This window comes from Babylonia areolata, chromosome 26 (assembly GCF_041734735.1).
Source record: "Babylonia areolata isolate BAREFJ2019XMU chromosome 26, ASM4173473v1, whole genome shotgun sequence".
Classification (NCBI taxonomy): Eukaryota; Metazoa; Mollusca; class Gastropoda; order Neogastropoda; family Buccinidae; genus Babylonia; species Babylonia areolata.
Genome location: NC_134901.1, coordinates 14,206,010 through 14,231,621, shown reverse-complemented (window position 1 = coordinate 14,231,621; position 25,612 = coordinate 14,206,010). Strand labels below are relative to the sequence as shown.

Sequence of the window (25,612 nt, the reverse complement as noted above, 5' to 3'; positions counted from 1 at the left end):
AAACTTTTAGGCATCTGGTTCACAGAAGATTTATCAAAAATAACGGAAGCGAACACAGGAGATAAACTGATAGAAGCTAAGAAGCTTTTCAAGATTTGGTCAAAACGTATGTGTACACCCCTCGGTAGAATTGCTATTTTAAAATCACTTATACTTTCAAAACTCATTTACTTGTGGATTCTTCTCCCCAATCCCCCGGACAAAGAGATAAATCAACTGCAGAAACTGTGCTATGAATTTATATGGGATGGTAAAAAAGATAAGATTAAAAGAAAATATACAGTACATAATGTTGGAAATGGAGGTTTGGGTATTCCAAATATACACAAGAAAGGCAAGGCCTTCAAGACTCACTTGTGATACACTTTAAAAAAAAAAATCCAAGTTTTTATGTATTGAGTATAATGCATTTACTGTTATATTTATATTTTTTGTATTCTCTAAACTTGGCACTTTGATCTGATATTCGACCCAACAAAGGATCTGTCATTATTATCATTTTTTGTTCAAACAGGAACTTTTTTGCTGAGCATGGAAGTTTTATTTATTGCAAACGTTTTGGTGTAGATAGCAGAACAAGGGAAATTACTCTGCTGGGAACTTAGTTTGCTTTAAACTGATCTTTCTCATCTTAAACATTACATTTTGAAATTATACTCAATACATAAAAAGCTTGGATTTAAAAAAAAAAGTGCATCACAAGTGAGTCTTGAAGGCCTTGCCTCTCTTGTTTCAAAATGTAATGTTTAAGATGAGAAAGATCAGTTTAAAGCAAATTAACTCCACTAGCATTACAGAGTAATTTCCCCTTTTTACCCTCTGCACCAAAACGTTTGCAAAATAAATAAAAATTCCATGCTTAGCAAAAGAAGTTCCTGTTTGAACAAAAAATGATAATAATGACTGCTCTAGCTGTTGGGTCGAATATCAGATCAAAGTGCCAAGTTTAGAGAATACAAAAAATATAAATATAACAGTAAATGCAGTTTGCATATAATTAGGCTTCATTCTTTATTTTTTTGTGCCAATCCCAGAAGCGCAATATTGTTTTAAACAAGATGACTGGAAAGAACTGGATTTTTCCTATTTTTATGCCAAATTTGGTGTCAACTGACAAAGTAGTTGCAGAGAAAATGTCAATGTTAAAGTTTACCACGGACACACAGACACACAGACACAGACACAGACACAGACACACACACACACACACACACACACACACACACACACAGACAACCGAACACCGGGTTAAAACATAGACTCACTTTGTTTACACAAGTGAGTCAAAAAGTACATAGAGGCTCTAAAAATATCATGGGTTAAGAAACTACACACAGGAACAGCAAAGTGGAAAAAAATACTCTTAGTCAAATCCCCAGAAATCAACACCCTGGATCTGTATGGACCAAGAAAATTTGTAAACGTTGAATGTAATAGATTCTGGAAAGATGTATATTGGGCATATGTGAATTTTACAAAACACGTTAGGTTAAAAGAAGCACAAGAGGCACTTGTAGAACCACTTTTTCATAATGAAAAATTTAAAGTCGGTAATAAGACAGTTTATTTAAAAAACTGGACAAGTAAAGGTATTTTCCTGGTTAGAGATATTGTAGACGAAAGCGGGTGCTTCCTTAGTCATAAAGATTTCACAGAAAAATATGATGTTAAAGTTAATTATTTACTGTATATGGGATTTATACGCTCCATTAAAAGTTACTTAAGCACAAACAATATTACTATCACAGATAAAACATGCAATAACGAACCAAAAGCACTACAGATAATAGCTAAGGTTAAGAAAGGATCTAAAATATATTATGATATATTACTTGAACCGATTTTTATATATAATATAAATTCTTTTATCAAGTGGGAGCAAAAACTAGATATTGCAATAAATTGGGATACGACTATGAAACAAGTGAAAAACATAAAGGAAGTAAAACTGAAATGGTTCCAGATTCGAATATGTCATGGTATATTGGTTACAAACAAAATACTTTAAAAAAATGGAAATAACAAATAGCGACATGTGCAATTTCTGTAAAAATGACATCGACACAATTCAACACTATTTATGGCACTGTACATTTACTCGTCTCTTTTGGGGGGACTTAGAAAATGTCTTGAAGGAAAAGTGTGAAAATTGTGCAAATGTAAAGTTGAATATAGAGCAAGTATTAGTATATTGGTTACAAACAAAATACTTTAAAAAAATGGAAATAACAAACAGCGACATGTGCAATTTCTGTAAAAATGACATCGACACAATTCAACACTATTTATGGCACTGTACATTTACTCGTCTCTTTTGGGGGGACTTAGAAAATGTCTTGAAGGAAAAGTGTGAAAATTGTGCAAATGTAAAGTTGAATATAGAGCAAGTATTATTTGGAAATGATGATATTACAAAAACAGATGAAATATTTGACTATATCATTCTAGTGGCAAAACATTTCATCTATAAATGCAGAATAAATAAAATCAAACCATATATAAAGTACTTCCTTACAGACCTAAGAAACATATACAAAACCGAAAAATATATACACTCGATGGAAATGATGTCCATAGCATTTTCTAGAAAATGGTACCTATACATAAAAATGATGGAAGGCAGCGAGGAGGAGGAGGAATGACAACCATGAATGTAATGTTTGTTCTTTCTTTTTTTCGTTTAAAAAAAATTTTTTTTTCCCTTTCATTTATTTACTTTTTTTATGCAGTGCGTATGACTTTATTTGTGGGTTTTTTTCTGTATAAAAACAATGTTGTGTTGTTGTTTTCCTGCTTTATAGTTTAAATAATATATAATAAGTAATATTATTGATAATTACAAATTCAATTTTTGTATGTCCGCCTGTATGCATGTAATGTATGTATGCATTCATTAAATGTTAAACTTGAATAAAAATGTTTATTAAAAAAAAAGAAAAAATGTAGTGTAGCGTATATGGATTTGTCCGAACACAATGACGCCTCCTCGTGAAACTGAAACTCGACAGCAATGGGTTAATGGACCCTGGAGTTGTGGAGGGGAGACAACTGGCAAATAACACCTGCAAAACAGGAATTGACTCCAAGGGTACAGACTTACACACACATCAAGACATCATACAACAAGATCAATCAAATGCATCAATGACAAAGAATACATCAGAATACATTCCAGTTCAGCAAAACCAGGGGACATATTCACTGGTATTACACAGGTGTCATTACAAGACATACTGCACAGCAATGAAAGCAAGCACGCACACGTTCGCAACAATTTCACAAATCCCCCGCTTCACTGAACAAGCATACTTTCTCAATGTACAAGATGGAAAAGACTTGACGTAAAACATGGTAAATGATCATTTGTGATTGTAAAGCAAGATTATTCAAAAACCAATCTTGTCATTTACATGAAAACAACATGAATTATTTAACTCCCGACCTTTTTTTTTTTTTTTTTTTTTTTTTGTTAATAAAAAAAACAACCCACCCCACCTTCCCCATTTCTCACACTATCATTCACCCTGGCCAAGGTGGGCATGGGTGGTGACAGTGTACAATACAAAACACTTGGAACCCAAACTATTTATTTGTTTGTTTGTATTCATTTATTTATTTATTATTTTTTTATCACAACAAATTTATCTGTGTGAAATTCGGGCTGCTCTCCCCAGGGACAGCACGTCGCTACACTACAGCGCCACATATTTTTTTGTATTTTTTCCTGCGTGCGGTTTTATTCGTTTTTCCTACTGAAGTGGATTTTTCTACAGAATTTTGCCAGGAACAATCCTTTTGTTGCTGTGGGTTCTTTTATGTGCGCTAAGTGCATGCTGCATACGGGACATCAGTTTATCGTCTCATCCCAATGACTAGCGTCCAGACCACCACTCAAGGTCTAATGGAGGGGGAGAAAATATCAGCGGCTGAGCCATGATTCGAACCAGCGCGTTCAGATTCTCTCGCTTCCTAGGCAGATGCGTTACCTCTAGGCCATCACTCCACATGATTATTCACACACACTCCACTTTGCATCATGCTTTCTAGTTTTACAGCTCACACGCTTGAATTCAAAGACACTTCTTCAAGGGTGATGTACACAACTATTCCAAGAATGTTCAAATTCCAAGAATTAAAAAAAAAAAAAAATCATGACAAGGTCTGCAAAAAACGATCCCTCATCTAGTTTTTCGATAGGAAAAAGAACATTTTCTGCACAAATGCAAGAACGGCTATTCTGACCATTTCATGTGCCTGTGGCAGGCTCAAAAGGCAGGACCAGCGTACTGGGTGACAGGGTTTTTGAGTGCAGGTCAAGGCGTCCCATTTCCTATTTTAACTATCATTTATCTATTCATTTATCTATTTCTAAAGCGGATGTGGTGTGGAGTATGTGAAGCAGTGTGCAGGCTCTGAGGCCTCTTTGAACCTGAAACTGTGTGTTCATCGAGCAAGCCCACACAATGTTCTAACAATTCTAGAAGTAGCACATAGAAAGTGTGATAATCCTGCAAGGAAGAGTCTGTCTTTGGGACACCCCCCCCCCCCCCCGCGCCCCCTTCCAATGATGTTTCCTAGCAGAAGCCCTGAGCCTGCCTGACCAACCACCCGGACATAAACAGACACATCTACACACACACACTCACTCTCTCTCTCATCAGTCCCACACAACACACACACACACAAACTCTCATCAATCCTACACACCACACACATGCACACAAAATCTCATCAGTCCTACACACACACACACACACACACACACACACACACACACACACACACACACACAGACACACACACTCTCTCTCATCAGTCCTACACAACACGCACACACACAAACTCATCAGTCCCACACACCACACCACACACACACACCCACAACTCCCATCAGTCCCACACAACACACCACACACACACAGTCGCTCTCCACTCATGTCCCCACGCCCCCAAACCCCATCCCCCCTTCAGCCGGCCAGAGGGTTGGCGTGAATGGTGACACCCCGGATGCGGATGTCCGTCTCCGGCTTGTAGGTCTTCTCGTTCACCGGCACCTTCTCCAGGGAGTCCAGGGTCTCAAAGCCGTCAATCACTCTGTGGAAAACACCGAGGAAAGCGGCAGAAGGGTTAACTCATTCTACTCCAGATACTAGTTCAACTCATACCATGATTACTTCCCTTGTGGACCAGGTATGCGTATTCCCATTCCAACGCACTAATTTCGTTTATTCTTGCTTGGTACAAGTTCAACATTCTAAATGAACCATTTATGGATTCCAGAAGCATGAAAACAAAGCTTTGTTTGACCCTAACCCTGAATCAACAATTCTCCATTGATTTTCGCCGTATTAGTGAACCACATGTTGTTGTTTTTTCTCCAGTGGTCTCATGTAGTGCTAGTCCAGGGGAGTTGCAGCAGGCTCGTAGCTGTGGGGTACAATGAGTTAAGAATCTTATTTTGCCAATAAAATGTCTGTCAGGGTCTGGGTTCGAATCCTGGTCTCGCCCTTTTTCCCAAAGTTTGACATGAAAATCAAACTGAACATTGTTCACATGAGACAATATACCCAGGTCTGATGTGCAGCAAGCACTTGGCCCACTGAAAAAAACAAACAAAAAAAACACACAAAAAAAACACGAAACAACAACAAAACTCATGGGAAAAATAAGTGTTGTTGTCCTCTGGCAAAATTCTTCTTCTTCTTCTGCGTTCACTCGTATGCACACGAGTGGGCTTTTACGTGTATGACCGTTTTTACCCCGCCATGTAGGCAGCTATACTCCGTTTTCAGGGGTGTGCATGCTGGGTATGTTCTTGTTTCCATAACCCACCGAACGCTGACATGGATTACAGGATCTTTAACGTGCGTATTTGATCTTCTGCTTGCATACACACACGAAGGGGGTTCAGGCACTAGCAGGTCTGCACATACGTTGACCTGGGAGATCGTAAAAATCTCCACCCTTTTCCCACCAGGGGCCGTCACTGTGATTCGAACCTGGGACCCTCAGATTGACAGTCCAACGCTTTAACCACTCGGCTATTGCGCCCGTCTGGCAAAATTCTAAATTCTGTAGAAGAAATCCACTCTATTAGGAACACAAATATATAACAAGTACGCACTCAAGGCCTGACTAAGCGCGTTGGGTTATGCTCCAGGTCAGGCATCTGCCTCGAAGATGTGGTACAGCGTACTTAGGATTGCCACACTGCAGTGACACCTCCTTGAGAATTTGAAACTGTTTGCATGCAGCATCATGTAATTATATGATAGTCAGTCGTGTCCGACTATGACCATCAGAACAGCAGAGGAGGCAACTGCTCCCCCGACTATTTGGGATAGAATTTGATTATGGTAGAGAGTGTCTTGCCCAAGTTACATCCCCACTCTCTCGGCCAAGAGGGTTTTAGGACAGTCGGCGTTGGGATGGTTCCCAAAGTCCAGTTTCAGTTTCAGTAGCTCAAGGAGGCGTCACTGCGTTCGGACAAAACCATATACGCTACACCACATCTGCCAAGCAGATGCCTGACCAGCAGCGTAACCCAACGCGCTTAGTCAGGCCTTGAAAAAAAAACAACAACAAAAAAAAACGGGGGAATAAATAATAGATAAGCTTGCATAAATAAATAAATAAATAAATAAATAAATAAATAAATAATAATTATAATATAGAAAAAGGTAGTAGTAATAATATTAGTAATACTAATAAAATGATAATAATAAAACATAAATAAATAAATAAATAAGACAACAATGGTGATAAATAAGCAAATAAATGTAAAATATGAAGACACACATTCACACATACACCCACACATGCATAACAGAAATGCACCAGACATGCAGTTTCACATATATGAAAGCACAGTCAAATACATATAAACGTACATGAGCTCCAACACACACACACACACACGTATTACCGTGCACCTCCTCTACCCCCCTCCTCCACACACTCATTTCTAGTCTAAGTATCGCAGCTTCCACGGCACACACACACACACACACACACAAACACTCACTCACAGAGATGAACACTTACTTGTACAAGCACATATGAAAGCACAGTCAAATACATATAAACGTACATGAGCTCCAACACACACACACATTACCTTGCACCTCCTCTACCCCCTCCTCCACACACTCATTTATAGTCTACGTATCGCAGCTTCCACGGCACACACACACACACACACAAACACACACTCACAGAGATGAACACTTACTTGTACAAGCACACACACATACGCCCATATCTCCCACCCCCAACCCCACACACGTACATACACCAAAGTCCAACTAGCCCCCAAGGCTGCAGCACTAAGAGCCAGTGCAATGTTGCCTCCTAGTTTGAGAGTCATAGTCCTTCACAAAAGACCAAGCTGTAAATGATTTCCCTTTGATAATGTTATTAATGGGAGACAGATTGTAGCAGACGTTGTGGTTTGTAAAGTGATAGTACTGATAAAGATTTACATCCGGTACAGCAGACAATGTGGTTTGGACAGTGGTAATGAGAATATACTAATGAAAACATATACTCCAGTACAGCAGATAACATGTTTTGTACAGTGATAATAATAATAACAGCAATAATAATGAAGACTTAAACTCCAGCACATCAGATGACATGATTTCTACAGTGATAATAATAATGTTAATGGAGACTTACTCTAGTACAGCAGACAACGTGGTTTCTACAGTGATAATAATAATGTTAATCAACTTAATAAAGACTTACTCTGGTACAGCAGACAACGTGGTTTGTACAGTGATAATAATAATGTTAATGAAGACTTACTCTAGTACAGCAGACAATGTGGTTTGTACAGCGATAATAATAATGTTAATGAAGACTTACCTTTAGTACATCAGACTACATGGTTTGTACAGTGACAATAATAATGTTAATAAAGACTTACTCTAGTACAGCAGACAATGTGGTTTGTACAGTGATAATAATAATGTTAATGAAGACTTACTCTAGTACAGCAGACAATGTGGTTTGTACAGCGATAATAATAATGTTAATGAAGACTTACCTTTAGTACATCAGACTACATGGTTTGTACAGTGACAATAATAATGTTAATAAAGACTTACTCTAGTACAGCAGACAATGTGGTTTGTACAGTGATAATAATAATGTTAATAAAGACTTACTCTGGTACAGCAGACAATGTGGTTTGTACAGTGATAATAATAATGTTAATGAAGACTTACTCTAGTACAGCAGACAATGTGGTTTGTACAGCGATAATAATAATGTTAATGAAGACTTACTCTAGTACAGCAGACAATGTGGTTTGTACAGTGACAATAATAATGTTAATGAAGACTTACTCTGGTACATCAGACTACATGGTTTCTACAGTGATAATAATAATGTTAATCAACTTAATGAAGACTTACTCTAGTACAGCAGACAATGTGGTTTGTACAGTGATAATAATAATGTTAATGAAGACTTACTCTTGTACAGCAGACAACGTGGTTTGTACAGTGACAATAATAATGTTAATGAAGACTTACTCTAGTACAGCAGACAATGTGGTTTGTACAGTGATAATAATAATGTTAATGAAGACTTACTCTGGTACAGCAGACAACGTGGTTTGTACAGTGATAATAATAATGTTAATGAAGACTTACCTTTAGTACATCAGACTACATGGTTTGTACAGTGATAATAATAATGTTAATAAAGACTTACTCTAGTACAGCAGACAATGTGGTTTGTACAGTGACAATAATAATGTTAATGAAGACTTACTCTAGTACAGCAGACAATGTGGTTTGTACAGTGACAATAATAATGTTAATGAAGACTTACTCTAGTACAGCAGACAATGTGGTTTGTACAGTGACAATAATAATGTTAATGAAGACTTACTCTAGTACAGCAGACAATGTGGTTTGTACAGTGACAATAATAATGTTAATGAAGACTTACTCTGGTACATCAGACTACATGGTTTCTACAGTGATAATAATAATGTTAATCAACTTAATGAAGACTTACTCTAGTACAGCAGACAATGTGGTTTGTACAGTGATAATAGTAATGTTATTGAAGACTTACTCTGGTACATCAGACAATGTGGTTTGTACAGTGATAATAGTAATGTTATTGAAGACTTACTCTGGTACATCAGACAATGTGGTTTGTACAGTGATAATAGTAATGTTATTGAAGACTTACTCTGGTACAGCAGACAATGTGGTTTGTACGGTGATAATAATAATGTTAATGAAGACTTACTCTGGTACAGCAGACAATGTGGTTTGTACAGTGATAATAGTAATGTTATTGAAGACTTACTCTGGTACATCAGACAATGTGGTTTGTACGGTGATAATAATAATGTTAATGAAGACTTACTCTGGTACAGCAGACAATGTGGTTTGTACAGTGATAATAGTAATGTTATTGAAGACTTACTCTGGTACATCAGACAATGTGGTTTGTACAGTGACAATAATAATCAAATAATCATAGACCTTCTTGTGCTTGAACCCACTGTGTGTGTATATGCAAGCAGAAGATCAAATATGCATGTTAAAGATCCTCTAATTCATGGCAGCGTTCGGTGGAGCACACACAGACACACACAGACACAGACACACACACACACAGACACACACACAGACACACACACACACACACACACACAGACACACACACACAGACACACACACACACACACAGACACACACACAGACACACACACACACACACACAGACACACACACACACAGACACACACACACACACAGACACACACACACACCTGCCAAAGACAGTGTACTTCATGTCCAGGTGAGGCTGCTTTGCGTAGGTGATGAAGAACTGGGACCCGTTGGTGTCCAGTCCGTTGTTTGCCATGGAGACCATGCCACGGGTAGTGTGCTGTCACACACAGAGACACACACACATAATCACACACACACACACACACACACACACACACACACACACACACACACACACACACACACACACACACACACATGCACACATGCACACATACACACACAATCACACATACACGTTGTTTCAGTTTCAGATTGAACACACCTAAACACACACACCTTAACAATCAAGAATCCAGAATATTTCATCCTCCGACACCCTTTGGGGAGGATATGAAGTAACATCACTGGTGTTACACACCAATGCTCAAAACATAAACAGCAATTAAAACAATGAAACTGGTGATACAACCCAGGTAAACAACAATCATATCATCTTGTAACCTTTCCCGTTTCGATGAATTTCCCCACTTTCAGACACACTCTTCTCCCACCTTTCGTCAAATTGTACAAAATGAAGAACTGATTTCAGATTCAAATGTTTCTGTAGAATGAACTCATTTCAAAGATCTGCAAATTTTAGGCATTCCATAATCAAAACCATTTACTTCCAATCATATACATATCTCAGTTATAACAAGTATGCAATTCACATGGAATATCACGACCTACACCAGTCTCAACAGGTAATTGGAATATCATGAGGTACACCAGTCTCAACAGGTAATTTGTGACTACTACACCTAAACTGGATCAATGATAAGATGTAACAATCATGCAGATTGGAAATATACTTTTCTATTCCATAAAATTACACACAAAATCACACCCACACCCATTTGCATAGTATACCCCCAGACCTACACCCACCCATACACACACTCTCTCCCTACACACACACAACATACACCCTCTTCCCCCACACATAAACACCTACACGTTCCAACATACACATCCCAATCCTCCTCCCCCCACTCCACCCACACACATGCCTACACACACCCAGATACTCCCTCTCCCCCCGCACATATAAACACACCAACATACCCTCTGCCCCCCCCCACCCCCCACCTCCACCCCGCACACCAACATACAACCTTTCCTTCAACACAAACAAACACATCAGTATACACCCTCTCCCCCAACCCAACACAAACACACTAACAAACACCTTGTACCTCCACATTTCTATGCACCAACATACACCCTCTTCCCCCACACAAATACACACACCAACATAGACCCTTTTCCCCCACACAAATACACACACCAACATGCAACCTCTTCCCCCACACAAATACACACACCATCATACAACCTCTCCCCCCACACAAATACACACACCAACATGCAACCTCTTCCCCCACACAAATACACACACCATCATACACCCTCTTCCCCCACACAAATACACACACCAACATAGACCCTTTTCCCCCACACAAATACACACACCAACATACAACCTCTTCCCCTACACAGATACACACACCATCATACAACCTCTCCCCCCACACAAATACACACACCATCATACAGCCTCTTCCCCTACACAAATACACACACCAACATACAACCTCTTCCCCCACACAAATACACACACCAACATACAACCTCTTCCCCTACACAGATACACACACCAACATACACCCTTTTCCCCTACACAAATACACACACCAACATACAACCTCTTCCCCTACACAGATACACACACCATCATACAACCTCTTCCCCTACACAGATACACACACCAACATACACCCTTTTCCCCTACACAAATACACACACCAACATACCTCTTCCCCCACACAAATACGCACACCAACATACAACCTCTTCCCCTACACAGATACACACACCAACATACAACCTCTTCCCCTGCACAAATACACACACAACATACAACCTCTTCCCCTACACAAATACACACACCAACATACACCCTTTTCCCCTACACAAATACACACACCAACATACAACCTCTTCCCCTACACAGATACACACACCAACATACAACCTCTTCCCCTACACAAATACCCACACAACATACCCTCCCCTCCCCAACACACAACAACATACACCCACTCCCCCCACACAAACACACCAACATACATCCAGTCCCCCCACACAAACACACCTATACACACTCACTCGCCCCCCCCCACCCCACCCCAACACACACACTGACATACACCCTCTCCCCCCAAACACACACACACACCACATCAAACTGCCTCTCCTTCCACATAAATCCACCCACACCCACCCTCTCCCCCACCCCCCCAACACACCTACACCCCCCCCCCCCCCCACACACACACACACACAATCACCTGCACACTCTGTCACAACTTGTGACGACAGTTAGGGCGTGTGGCCCGTCTTCGTTTTTCTCCACCCTCTTCTTTCACTTTCCCTCCTTCTCCCACCCTTCAGTTCGGGTAGAAGTCTCGAATTGCGCACGAACCACGTGCATGCATATTACTCGCTCACCTGAGCGAATATGAAATACTGTTGGGCAGCAACAATATTCGAGGCTTTTGCAGCCCGACTGCCGTAGTGTACGGGTCGTCTTCGTGGTTGGTGGGGTAGCTACCCCGACATCTAGGCACCATACGAAGTGAGGACCGGCTGTCCTCCATGGGAGCCATTTCGGTGTTTCTTCGTCGTCGTCGTGTCTTTGTGGTGGTCGTTAGTGTACGCCACCTGTGGCAGGTAAGAAGCCGCTTGTCTATTTAGCTTGGTTGTATTTCCGTCAGGGATGTATGAAAAGAAGTAGATGTTCTGCAAGAAAGAAAGCTGTACGTTAGGTTTTGACAAAATGATCCATTTCGTTAATTATTAATTTTGTGCTACCACTGCCTGAATATGTACTTTTTCTTGTGTCGGCTAATACGTTTGCCAATTTTTATTGTTATTGAGTTTTAAAATGATACGATTTTACCTTAGTTCACTGTTGGGTAAAATTGGGCGTTGGCTCTGTATGATAGGTGTAGAGAGTGCGAGTGCCGTATATGAGTTCTGTAATTCGTCTTGTCAAAGTTATATTCCAGCTTTGTATTTTGAAGGTGCTGTACATTTGTTTTTGTTAATTATCGTCAGAATTAGTATTGCTCAGCACTGGGGGGAACATTCCGTAATGTTCCAGCTCTCGCTGTGTGCTGTGTGTCCCGGGCCTTTCGTCTGGTGACCCAGATCTTCACCCCTTCCTGTCCCGTGATTGGCGTCCTGGGTGTTCGTCCCCTCCTGCCCTGTGACTGCTGTCCTGGGTCTTCGCCCCTTCCTGCCCGGTGACTGCTGTCCGGTGTTCCGGGCCTTTTGACTTGCAGCCTGGTCCATTGCTTGGCACTGTATGCCGAGTCCTGGCACTTAGGCCTTTTGACCGGGGGCTTGTGCCTTGGGTCGGAAACCAACATGCCATGATTCTAACCGACTCAATGAACCTCATACAGAAAATTGAAAACGGAATGGGAAGCCCAGAGTGGCATAACGCAATGCGCAACTTTCAGATTAAAAAACTCACATGGTCATACTGCCCGGGACATGCAGGTGTTAAGGGAAATGAGCGAGCTGACAGACTTGCTGGTAACGCAACACCAACGAGCGGCCTACATCTAGGAAAATTGGAAATCCTCAGAAAAGTCAAATACCAAAAAGAACAGGTACAAGGCCATCACACCATCGATCGCCTCAAAGAAATAGAAGCAGAGAGAGGGAGCGGCCGCAAGTCTAACATGAAAGGTAGAGCACGATGCTTTGCAAATCAAACAAATATCGGCATCATTTCCAAACCAACATTGCGCAAATTTCTTCAAAACGGAACAGAGTCTCTGTGGGCCTTTCCAAATACAATAAACTGAGCAACACACTAGACGCCACGTTCTTGGCATCAGAGATCTTTTCCCATCCCTCTTGCGGCCAGTCAGTGGCAGCCTCTGTGCGTGTGTGTATGTGTGTTTGTGTGTATGTGTGGGTCCGTGCTTTTGAGTGCGTTTGTGAATGCACGAGAGTGAAAGTGTACATAAGTGTCAGGAGAGATATGTGTACGTGTGTGTGTGTGTGTGTGTGTGTGTGTGTGTGTGTGAGGGGAGGTGGGAGTGCGGGGGGAGGTGGGATAGAGGATGAGGTATGTGAGTGTATGCATGCCTACACTGTGGGAGCAACAGGATATTGGAACGTATATATATATATATATATATATATCTTTGTATGTACGTGTGTGGGGTTGGGGGTGGGAGATATGGGCGTATGTGTGTGTGCTTGTACAAGTAAGTGTTCATCTCTGAGTATGTGTGTGTGTGTGTGTGTGCCGTGGAAGCTGCGATACGTAGACTACAAATGAGTGTGTGGAGGAGGTGCAAGGTAATGTGTGTGTGTGTGTGTTGGAGCTCATGTACGTTTATATGTATTTGACTGTGCTTTCATATCTGTGAAACTGCATGTTTGGTGCATTTCTGTTATGCATGTGTGGGTGTATGTGTGAATGTGTCTTCATGTTTTACATTTATTCGCTTATTTATCACCATTGTTGTCTTATTTATTTATTTATTTATGTTTTATTATTATCATTTTATTAGTATTACTAATATTATTACTACTACCTTTTTCTATATTATAATTATTATTTATTTATTTATTTATGCAAGCTTATCTATTATTTATTCCCCCATTTTTTTTTTGTTTGTTTGTTTTTTTCTCAAGGCCTGACTAAGCGCGTTGGGTTACGCTGCTGGTCAGGCATCTGCTTGGCTTGGCAGATGTGGTGTAGCGTATATGATTTTGTCCGAACGCTGTGACGCCGCCTTGAGCTACTGAAACTGAAACTGGGTCGAACCCGCCGAAGTTTGTCTGGGCCGTGTGTCAGGTTTTTTTTGTTCTCGTTGTTGTTGTTTTTTCTTTTAAGAGGGAAACTTCCTGAAGCCGCCAAAGACTAAGGCGTGAACATGCGCACCTGTCCTGGTGTTGGGGTGCTTTGTCTTCTCCTTGAGTGTGTGTGTGTGTGGAAAATTGCTTTTGATTACGTTTAGGAGAATCGGTAGTTTTGTGTGCGACTTCTGTTCGTTTCTTCTCTTTTCTTTTGTAGTTATGGTATACGGTTGTTTTTGTTTATTTTGCATGTATAGGCTGTGTGTGGTTGCGTGAGTGGGATAGACAGAGCGGAAGAGAATAAATTTTGTGTGGACGAAAAATATCTGTATTCTGTGTTTGTGTTGTCGGGTGAACTGGGTTGGGTGTTAGGTTTTAAAACAGTTCTCGACCTCTTCCCTAGGGGGGTCGTGACATACTCCGAGGCGTCACTGTGTTCAGACAAACCCATATACGCTGCACCAAATCTGCAAAGCAGAAGTTTGACCAGCAGCGTAACCAAACATTCTTAGTCAGGCCTTGAGGAAAAATGAAAAATGTGCATAAACAAATAAATGGATACATGATTGAATTAATGAGTAAATAAATAAACAAATAAGAAATAAAGAAGTATGTATACAAACAAAATGCAATGAAAATAAAATTCAAATTAAAATAGATGAAGAAAATAAGTAAGCAGATGTATACAGAAATTAAATAAAAAGTATGAAAAAAACAAAGGAATAGTGACAATAATAATTACGTATCAAAACTTCCACGCCAGGGGGACATCGGCACCGGTTGACGGAGACCAGCATCAAGGTCATCGGAGACCAGCACCAAGGTCGACGGAGAACAGCACCATGGTCGACGCAGACCAGCACCAAGGTCGACGGAGAACAGCACCACGGTCATCGGAGATCAGCACCATGGTTGACGGAGATCAGCACCTAGGTCATCGGAGATCATCACCTAGGTCGACGGAGACCAGCACTGAGGTCAACGCGCGGAGGAGACCAGAACATGGGGCCACGGTCGCCTTGAGGTGAGGGATTGCTTTTAAAATCAGACTTTGTACCCACACTAGAAATTAGTGAAATATCGCTATTAGTGACTGGTTTGAAGATCATGTTGGCACAGTCAGTATTGAAGCGTCGCTGTGTTCAGACAAATCCATATACGCTGCACCACACAGCAGATATGCAAGTTACACAGATAAGAATTAAACTAAAAAATACAAACTTGAAAAATAGTGACAATAACTATAATAAATAAATAAGGAAATATATGTAGACACAGACACACTCAGACGCACAGACAAGCACACACACTCACATACACACACAGACACACAAACACACACACACACACACACACATACATATATATACACAACAGATATGCAACAAACATGCAGTTTCACGGAGATGAAATCATAAACAAAAGTCAACACCACAGTTAAAAACACACGAGCACCGATACAAAAAAGCACGCACACTCCCCATTTCCCAGATTACCTCTGCCTCCCAATCCCCACACCCACACCCACACTCGCACACATTCTTACGTATCAAAACTTCCATGCCAAGGGGATATCAGCACCTGTCGACGCAACCAGCACCAAGGTCGTCAGAGACCAGCACCTAGGTCGACGGAGACCAGCACCGAAGTCAACGCGAGGAGGAGACCAGAACATGGGGCCACGGTCGCCTTGAGGTGAGGGATTGCTTTTAAAATCAGACTTTGTACTCAAACTAGAAATTAGTGAAATTTCGCTATGACTGACTGGTGAAGATCATGTAGGCACAGTCAGTATTGAAGGCAATACCACCGTGAGCCTTCCAGTCACAAATGAACAACTGTGCCAAACCATCAAGCAACACATTGGCTCATTTAAGATCTGATCTCAGCTACAAAAAGAAAACAATGTTGGTATTGGCATATACCTGATTTCGAGAAGGCCTTTGATAGTGTCCACAGGTAAAGCGTATGGCTTATACTTCCTGCATATGGAATCAACCTTGTCGAGAGCTTTTACACCAGTTCCATATGGAAAGTAGGAAAGAACGAACACGGTTCGAAAACAGTTCAATTCCGTTCAGTTACTCCGAGTCGTCGCTCTGTTCAGACAAATCAATATATGCTGCGACAAATCTGCTAAGCAGATGCTTGACCAGCAGCGTAACCAAACGTGCTTAGTCAGGCCTTGAGGAAGAATTAAAAGATATGCATAAACAAATAAATGGATACATAATTGAATTAATGAGTAAATAAATAAACAAATAGAAAACAAACAAATAAAAAAGAAAAAAGTTTGAATACAAACAAAATGCAGTGAAAATAAAATAAAAGTTAAAATAGATGAAGAAAATAAGTAAGCAGATATATACAGAAATTAAATAAAAAAAGTATGAAAAATACCCTCAAAGGAATAGTGACAATAATAATTACGTATCAAAACTTCCACGCCAGGGGGACATCGGCACCGGTCGACGGAGACCAGCACCAAGGTCATCGGAGACCAGCACCAAGGTCATCGGAGATCAGCACCATGGTCGACGGAGATCAGCACCTAGGTCATCGGAGATCATCACCTAGGTCGACGGAGACCAGCACCGAGGTCAACGCGAGGAGGAGACCAGAACATGGGGGCCACGGTCGCCTTGAGGTGAGGGATTGCTTTTAAAATCAGACTTTGTACCCAAACTAGAAATGAGTGAAATTCGCTATGACTGACTGGTGAAGATCATGTAGGCACAGTCAGTATTGAAGGCAATACCACCGTGAGCCTTCCAGTCACAAATGAACAACTGTGCCAAACCATCAAGCAACACATTGGCTCATTTAAGATCTGATCTCAGCTACAAAAAGAAAACAATGTTGGTATTGGCATATACCTGATTTCGAGAAGGCCTTTGATAGTGTCCACAGGTAAAGCGTATGGCTTATACTTCCTGCATATGGAATCAACCTTGTCGAGAGCTTTTACACCAGTTCCATATGGAAAGTAGGAAAGAACGAACACGGTTTGAAAACAGTTCAATTCTGTTCATTTACTCCGAGTCGTCGCTGTGTTCAGACAAATCCATATATGCTGTGACAAATCTGCTAAGCAGATGCTTGACCAGCAGCGTAACCAAACGTGCTTAGTCAGGCCTTGAGGAAGAATTAAAAGATATGCATAAACAAATAAATGGATACATAATTGAATTTATGAGTAAATAAATAAACAAATAGAAAATAAACAAATAAAAAAAAGTTTGTATACAAACAAAATGCAGTGAAAATAAAATTAAAATTAAAATAGATGAAGAAAATAAGTAAGCAGATATATACAGAAATTAAATAAAAAGTATGAAAAAAAACCCTCAAAGGAATAGTGACAATAATAATTACGTATCAAAACTTCCACGCCAGGGGGACATCGGCACCGGTCGACGGAGACCAGCACCAAGGTCATCGGAGACCAGCACCAAGTTCGACGCAGACCAGCACCATGGTCGACGGAGAACAGCACCATGGTCGACGCAGACCAGCACCAAGGTCATCGGAGATCAGCACCATGGTCGACGGAGATCAGCACCTAGGTCATCGGAGATCATCACCTAGGTCGACGGAGACCAGCACCGAGGTCAACGCGAGGAGGAGACCAGAACATGGGGGCCACGGTCGCCTTGAGGTGAGGGATTGCTTTTAAAATCAGACTTTGTACCCAAACTAGAAATGAGTGAAATTCGCTATGACTGACTGGTGAAGATCATGTAGGCACAGTCAGTTTCAGTTTCAGTTTCAGTAGCTCAAGGAGGCGTCACTGCGTTCGGACAAAACCATATACGCTACACCACATCTGCCAAGCAGATGCCTGACCAGCAGCGTAACCCAACGCGCTTAGTCAGGCCTTGAGAAAAAAAACAAAAAACAAAAAACAAAAAAACACACAAAAAACAAAACAAAAAAAACACAACAAAAACAAAACAAAACGGGGGAATAAATAATAGATAAGCTTGCATAAATAAATAATTATAATATAGAAAAAGGTAGTAGTTATAATATTAGTAATACTAATAAAATGATAATAATAAAACATAAATAAATAAATAAGACAGCAATGGTGATAAATAAGCGAATAAATGTAAAATATGAAGACACACATTCACACATACACCCACACATGCATAACAGAAATGCACCAAACATGCAGTTTCACATATATGAAAGCACAGTCAAATGCATATAAACGTACATGAGCTCCAACACACACACACACACACACACACACACACACACACACACACACGCATTACCGTGCACCTCCTCTAGCCCCCTCCTCCACACACTCATTTCAAGTCTAAGTATCGCAGCTTCCACGGCACACACACACACACACACACACACACACACACACACACACACACACACACAAACACACTCACAGAGATGAACACTTACTTGTACAAGCACATATGAAAGCACAGTCAAATACATATAAACGTACATGAGCTCCAACACACACACACACATTACCTTGCAACTCCTCTACCCCCTCCTCCACACACTCATTTCTAGTCTACGTATCGCAGCTTCCACGGCACACACACACACACACACTCACACACTCACAGAGATGAACACTTACTTGTACAAGCACACACACATACGCCCATATCTCCCACCCCCAACCCCACATACGTACATACAAAGATATATATATATATATATATATATATATATATATATATACGTTCCAATATCCTGTTGCTCCCACAGTGTAGGCATGCATACACTCACATACCTCATCCTCTACCCCACCTCCCCCCGCACTCCCACCTCCCCTCACACACACACACACACACACACACACACACACACACACACACACACACACACACACACACACACACGTACACATATCTCTCCTGACACTTGTGTACACTTTCACTCTCGCGCATTCACAAACACACTCAAAAGCACAGACCCACACATACACACAAACACACACAGCCGCCACTGACTGGCCGCAAGAGGGATGGGAAAAGATCTCTGATGCCAAGAACGTGGCGTCTAGTGTGTTGCTCAGTCTATTGTATTTGGAAAGGCCCACAGAGACTCTGTTCCGTTTTGAAGAAATTTGCGCAATGTTGGTTTGGAAATGATGCCGATATTTGTTTGATTTGCAAAGCATCGTGCTCTACCTTTCATGTTAGACTTGCGGCCGCTCCCTCTCTCTGCTTCTATTTCTTTGAGGCGATCGATGGTGTGATGGCCTTGTACCTGTTCTTTTTGGTATTCTTTGACTTTTCTGAGGATTTCCGATTTTCCTAGATGTAGGCCGCTCGTTGGTGTGCGTTACCAGCAAGTCTGTCAGCTCGCTCATTTCCCTTAACACCTGCATGTCCCGGGCAGTATGACCATGTGAGTTTTTTAATCTGAAAGTTGCGCATTGCGTTATGCCACTCTGGGCTTCCCATTCCGTTTTCAATTTTCTGTATGAGGTTCATTGAGTCGGTTAGAATCATGGCATGTTGGTTTCCGGGCGTATGGATGGACGATAGCCACTGGAGGGCATGTGTCACAGCTTCAACTTCCATCGTTAGGCTGGAGGTTGTGACTTTGTAGGCAGCATTTTCTTCCCAAATTGTTTTTCCATTTTGTTTCGCAGTGAATCCCCAACCAGACTGGTCTTTGGTGACTGAGCCATCTGTGTATATGATGATGTCCTCTTCTTTACTGTTTTCTTCTATAAGCAGCTTCACTTCCGCATCAGTTTTGCCCTCTGGCCATTCCCGACAATGTCTTCCTAGAGTGGGTGAAATGACTGTGTTGAATAGATGGTTGAGGTTTTCGGGGTTTTTCTCCCATTCTTTTGTTTCTTTCAGGTCTTGTAGTCGGCATACTAGCTGGATTGTGTCTTCTGCTTGCCCCATCCATGATCTTCCTCGTCCTAGACGGCTGCCTTTTGGTTCTTTGACTGCGTCATGCAGTGGGTTTTGAGGATTTTCTAATGCTTTGAAGTAGGTCTTGACCTGTTCTAACTTGTTTCTGGCCTGCACTGAAGGAAGGTCAAGCAGGTATCGCATGGTTTCTGTGGGCGTGTCTTTTGTTGTTCCAAGGATCAGCCTCATAGCTTCATTTTGGACTCTTTCTAATTTTAGGAGGTTGCTTTGAGACGGTGTTGTTAGCCCAAGTCCGTAGTCGATCACACTGAGGACGAGTGATTGGTATAGCAGGAAGAGGTGGCGTTGTTCAATTCCTTTGGTTGCCATTGCTTTTAAGACTGAAAGGCCCTTTTTGCATTTGAGAACAGTATTTTCCGTATGTTTTCTGAAGGTCTGCATCCTGTCGAAGTGTATTCCTAGGTAGCGTAGGCATTCAGTTTTCTCAATTTGAATCCCATCGAATGACACAGAAGGTGGTGATTTGCTCGCGGTTTTGTTGTTGAGGGTGCACAGCAACGTTTGGGCTTTCGCTGGATTGATGGAAGATCCTGTGTCTTTGCACCATTGAGCAATATTGTTTAGTTGTTTCTGGACGGCTTCAGTTCTTTCCTGAGCATTTTTCGAAGTTTTGAAGACCAGGCCGTCATCCGCAAGGGTAAGCACCCAAGCAATTCCATTGTTGTTTAAGTCTGCAAGGCCCTTCGTGTAGACATTGTAGAGGACAGGAGAGAGCGGAGACCCTTGTGGCAGTCCCATGGATAGTTTAGAAGGTGCAGACATCCAATCTCCGAGGCGTAGGACGACGGTTCTTTCCTGAAGCGCTGCTGCTATCCATCTTGTCAGTGTCAAACTTACTCCATACCTTAGTAGCAGCTCCATGAGGTGCGCAAACTGGACTTTATTGTAGGCATCTTCAAGGTCAGTTGCTACTGCTAGTGTTTCTTCTTTTCTTTGAAATCCTTCATACACCTCATATGCAAAAGCAGCTGCATTTTCCCATGTGGACTTACCTGTTCTGTAACCACCTTGATTTGAAGGGAGAATGTGCCTGTGTTCAAGATCCCTTGCAAGTTTCCTGGCTATCATGCGTTCCATGAGCTTTCCAACAATGGTTTGCATGGTTAGGATCCGGTAGCCGCTTACCTGACGATGGTCCTTTCCTGGTTTTGGTATGGGTTTTAAGAAGCTGTGTGTCCAGTCCTCCGGCACCTGTCCATTTTGGAAACTGTTTTGATATAGATTGAAAAGTTTGCTTCTGTCTTCTTCCGATAGCTCCTTGATGTCTGAGTAACGAACTTTGTCTGGGCCAGGAGCCGATTCTTTCTTGCATTTAGCTATTGCCTCGTTTAGATCATCCATTGTCAAGTCATCATCAGGTCCAGTCTGCATAAGGGTTTGGTTTAACTCCTCAACATATTTCTTTTTCTCATCTAAGTTTCTTTGATCACTCTGTTGTATGAAACGTTTGAGCAAGGCAGATCCTTTTTCTTCGTTTGTCTTAATCAGTGTCTACCATGTCTGGGGTTGTTGTTGTGCACGTTTTCCCTTCCATGCGACGATAAAATTGCCAGAACTCTGTCAATGTTGTGTCATAACTGAGTGCCTCGCAAAACTGTTTCCACTTGTCATTTTTGGCCTCTTGAGCAATGACTTCAAACTGTTTAGTTTTCTCTTTCATTTTTGTTTCAATATCTTTGTCCGGAGATGGTTTTGTTCTTTCTTTTTGCCAAAGTTTGACAGCCGCATGTTTTTCTATCCAGGCTCTGTCTGTGTCGGTATTCCACCATGGGGGCTGAATAGTTTGCATCCTGTTCAGTGCCGTTCTTTTGTTTCTTCTGCATCTTAATTTTTCGATGACGGTTGTCTCTTTGGTTTCATACTGAAATGGATCACGCAGTTTCATACAGGGTTTATCGGACAGTTTCTGTAGACTGAAAGCTACCGGGAGGTGGTCGCTGCCTTGGTATGGAAGCGTCTCTGCATTCATTTCTGCTCTGAATTTTGGAGATGTTAGAGCGATGTCGATCACACTGTCACTGTCCCCTTGTCTTGTTCCAAGGCGGGTTGGGGATGTGGTTGTTAAAGGGCTAAGAAGAATTTCCCCTATCATTCCTTCAAGTGCGAGTCCTTGTGGGTTGGTGTTCCGCTGGTCCCATAACTTCGATCTTGCATTGAGGTCTCCACAGATAATGACCGAGTCTCCAAGTTCGTTCTCTATTTCCTCTAAAAAGGCCCAATCCTCTTTTGTTGTGCAGGTTCCTGGGTGAACGTAGGCATTGATGAGCACGATGCTTTTGTGAACTCCGTCAGGTTTTTCAAGATGCACCCCCAATAATTCACATGAGTTGCTACACCATTTCTCTAGATTTATGGTGGAAACTTTGTTTTTTAGGTTTTTGTTCAGTATGATTGCTACCCCTCTTCCTTCATTCCTTTGAAAGACTGTGAAATTCTCAAAATGTATTGGTCTGTCTGCACTTGTCCTGGTCTCTTGGAGACATAGAATGTCAAAATCATATGCCAATTTCTCAATTGTTGAGATTCTCATTCTTGCGCTGGAACAATTCCAACTGCCGATTCTAAAGAATTTCTTTGACAGCCGCTCTGCTTTTGTCATTCTGCTACCTAAGCACGATCTTTTCCCACCTCTTTTGCCACGCCTGTTTTGGGGTTTTGGGGATCTGAATTTATGTCTCGTGCTATGCAGCTGATCCCCGAGGTGCACGCGAGACAGGGTTTTTTTTGTATCCATAGAAGGGTGTTCTATGTGGTGAGGGAAAATATTCGGTCACCCTGACAGAGCCTCTTATCAGGGAAGGGCAATGGATGTCCATCTGTGTGGAGTCCGTCAGCCTGGTGTCGCCCTAAGGCCAGACTGCATACAGTTAGTGACTGTTTAACCCAACAGCCATTCATCCCATTGGTACTGTATGAAAGCCGTGGGATTGGGGATTTTTGTCGGGTTGTCTCCTCTATGCCAGTGGAAGGGTGCATATGGGTATTGTTTCATAGCAGCTTCTATTTTGCAGAAGATAACGGTTATTCTGAAATAGACTTTTACACTGACTGACTGGGTGGTATTAACATCCAGTTTTCAGATACACATTTGTATCTACACCTTTTCGAAGCCTGCCTGCTTGCTCGCCAGCCCACACTCGAGATGGGGTCCGCTAGGCATTACATAACCCAATGGTCATCAAGCGTGGTTTGTACCCGGTGCTCGACACATTTTTGGCCCTCTCTGTGATTCACTAATAATTCAATAATTAAACAACAACGCGAGAACAAATTATCAGTCAATTACACAGAAATATCACTTTGTCCTCACAAAGATAAGTGATTGTGTGTGTGAGTTTTGAGCCCTCTCAATAATTTACTAATAGTTCAAAGATTAAACAATAACGTGATAACAAATTATTGATCAAAATCACAGGAAAATTACTTATCTGTTTTGAAGCTTGTAGACTGTCCGTTGAAATAACCAGTGGTGCTTTTAACACCTGGTAGACTTTTACACTGACTGACTGGGTGGTATTAACATCCAGTTTTCAGATACACATTTGTATCTACACCTTTTCGAAGCCTGCCTGCTTGCTGGCCAGCCCACACTCGAGATGGGGTCCCCTGGGCATTACATAACCCAATGGTCATCAAGCGTGGTTTGTACCCGGTGCTCTACACATTTTTGGCACTCTCTGTGATTCACTAATAATTCAATAATTAAACAACAACGCGAGAACAAATTATCAGTCAATTACACAGAAATATCACTTTGTCCTCACAAAGATAAGTGATTGTGTGTGTGAGTTTTGAGCCCTCTCAATAATTTACTAATAGTTCAAAGATTAAACAATAACGTGATAACAAATTATTGATGAAAATCACAGGAAAATTACTTATCTGTTTTGAAGCTTGTAGACTGTCCATTGAAATAACCAGTGGTGGTTTTAACACCTGGTAGACTTTTACACTGACTGACTGGGTGGTATTAACATCCAGTTTTCAGATACACATTTGTATCTACACCTTTTCGAAGCCTGCCTGCTTGCTCGCCAGCCCACACTCGAGATGGGGTCCCCTGGGCATTACATAACCCAATGGTCATCAAGCGTGGTTTGTACCAGGTGCTCTACACATTTTTGGCCCTCTCTGTGATTCACTAATAATTCAATAATTAAACAACAACGCGAGAACAAATTATCAGTCAATTACACAGAAATATCACTTTGTCCTCACAAAGATAAGTGATTGCGTGTGTGTGTTTTGAGCCCTCTCAATAATTTACTAATAGTTCAAAGATTAAACAATAACGTGATAACAAATTATTGATGAAAATCACAGGAAAATTACTTATCTGTTTTGAAGCTTGTAGACTGTTCGTTGAAATAACCAGTGGTGGTTTTAACACCTGGTAGACTTTTACACTGACTGACTGGGTGGTATTAACATCCAGTTTTCAGATACACATTTGTATCTACACCTTTTCAAAGCCTGCCTGCTTGCTCGCCAGCCCACACTCGAGATGGGGTCCCCTGGGCATTACATAACCCAATGGTCATCAAGCGTGGTTTGTACCCCGTGCTCTACACATTTTTGGCCCTCTCTGTGATTCACTAATAATTCAATAATTAAACAACAACGCGAGAACAAATTATCAGTCAATTACACAGAAATATCACTTTGTCCTCACAAAGATAAGTGATTGTGTGTGTGAGTTTTGAGCCCTCTCAATAATTTACTAATAGTTCAAAGATTAAACAATAACGTGATAACAAATTATTGATCAAAATCACAGGAAAATTACTTATCTGTTTTGAAGCTTGTAGACTGTCCGTTGAAATAACCAGTGGTGCTTTTAACACCTGGTAGACTTTTACACTGACTGACTGGGTGGTATTAACATCCAGTTTTCAGATACACATTTGTATCTACACCTTTTCGAAGCCTGCCTGCTTGCTCGCCAGCCCACAGTCGAGATGGGGTCCGCTGGGCATTACATAACCCAATGGTCAT

The 25,612-nt window shown here is 41.3% G+C and overlaps 1 protein-coding gene across 1 annotated transcript; it reads right to left on the bottom strand.

The window, feature by feature from the left end:
• Positions 1 to 4,967: 4,967 nt before the first annotated feature.
• On the bottom strand, positions 4,968 to 11,004 carry LOC143300831 (peptidyl-prolyl cis-trans isomerase-like 3). Its single transcript, XM_076614763.1, has 3 exons — positions 10,984 to 11,004; positions 9,797 to 9,915; positions 4,968 to 5,094 (listed from the first exon to the last, which is right to left on the bottom strand). Exons 1-3 carry the CDS (start codon positions 11,002 to 11,004, stop codon positions 4,968 to 4,970), a joined length of 267 nt encoding a protein of 88 aa, XP_076470878.1.
• Positions 11,005 to 25,612: the final 14,608 nt, after the last annotated feature.

Excerpts from the sequence above, each read along its gene's own strand:
- LOC143300831 (XM_076614763.1), bottom strand. The coding sequence starts at position 11,004 with ATGTGGAGGTACAAGGTGTTT. Across the intron at positions 9,916-10,983 it reads TGTGGAGGTACAAGGTGTTT|CACACTACCCGTGGCATGGT; the intron begins GTTAGTGTGTTT and ends TGTGTGTGACAG. Across the intron at positions 5,095-9,796 it reads AAGTACACTGTCTTTGGCAG|AGTGATTGACGGCTTTGAGA; the intron begins GTGTGTGTGTGT and ends TGTTTTCCACAG.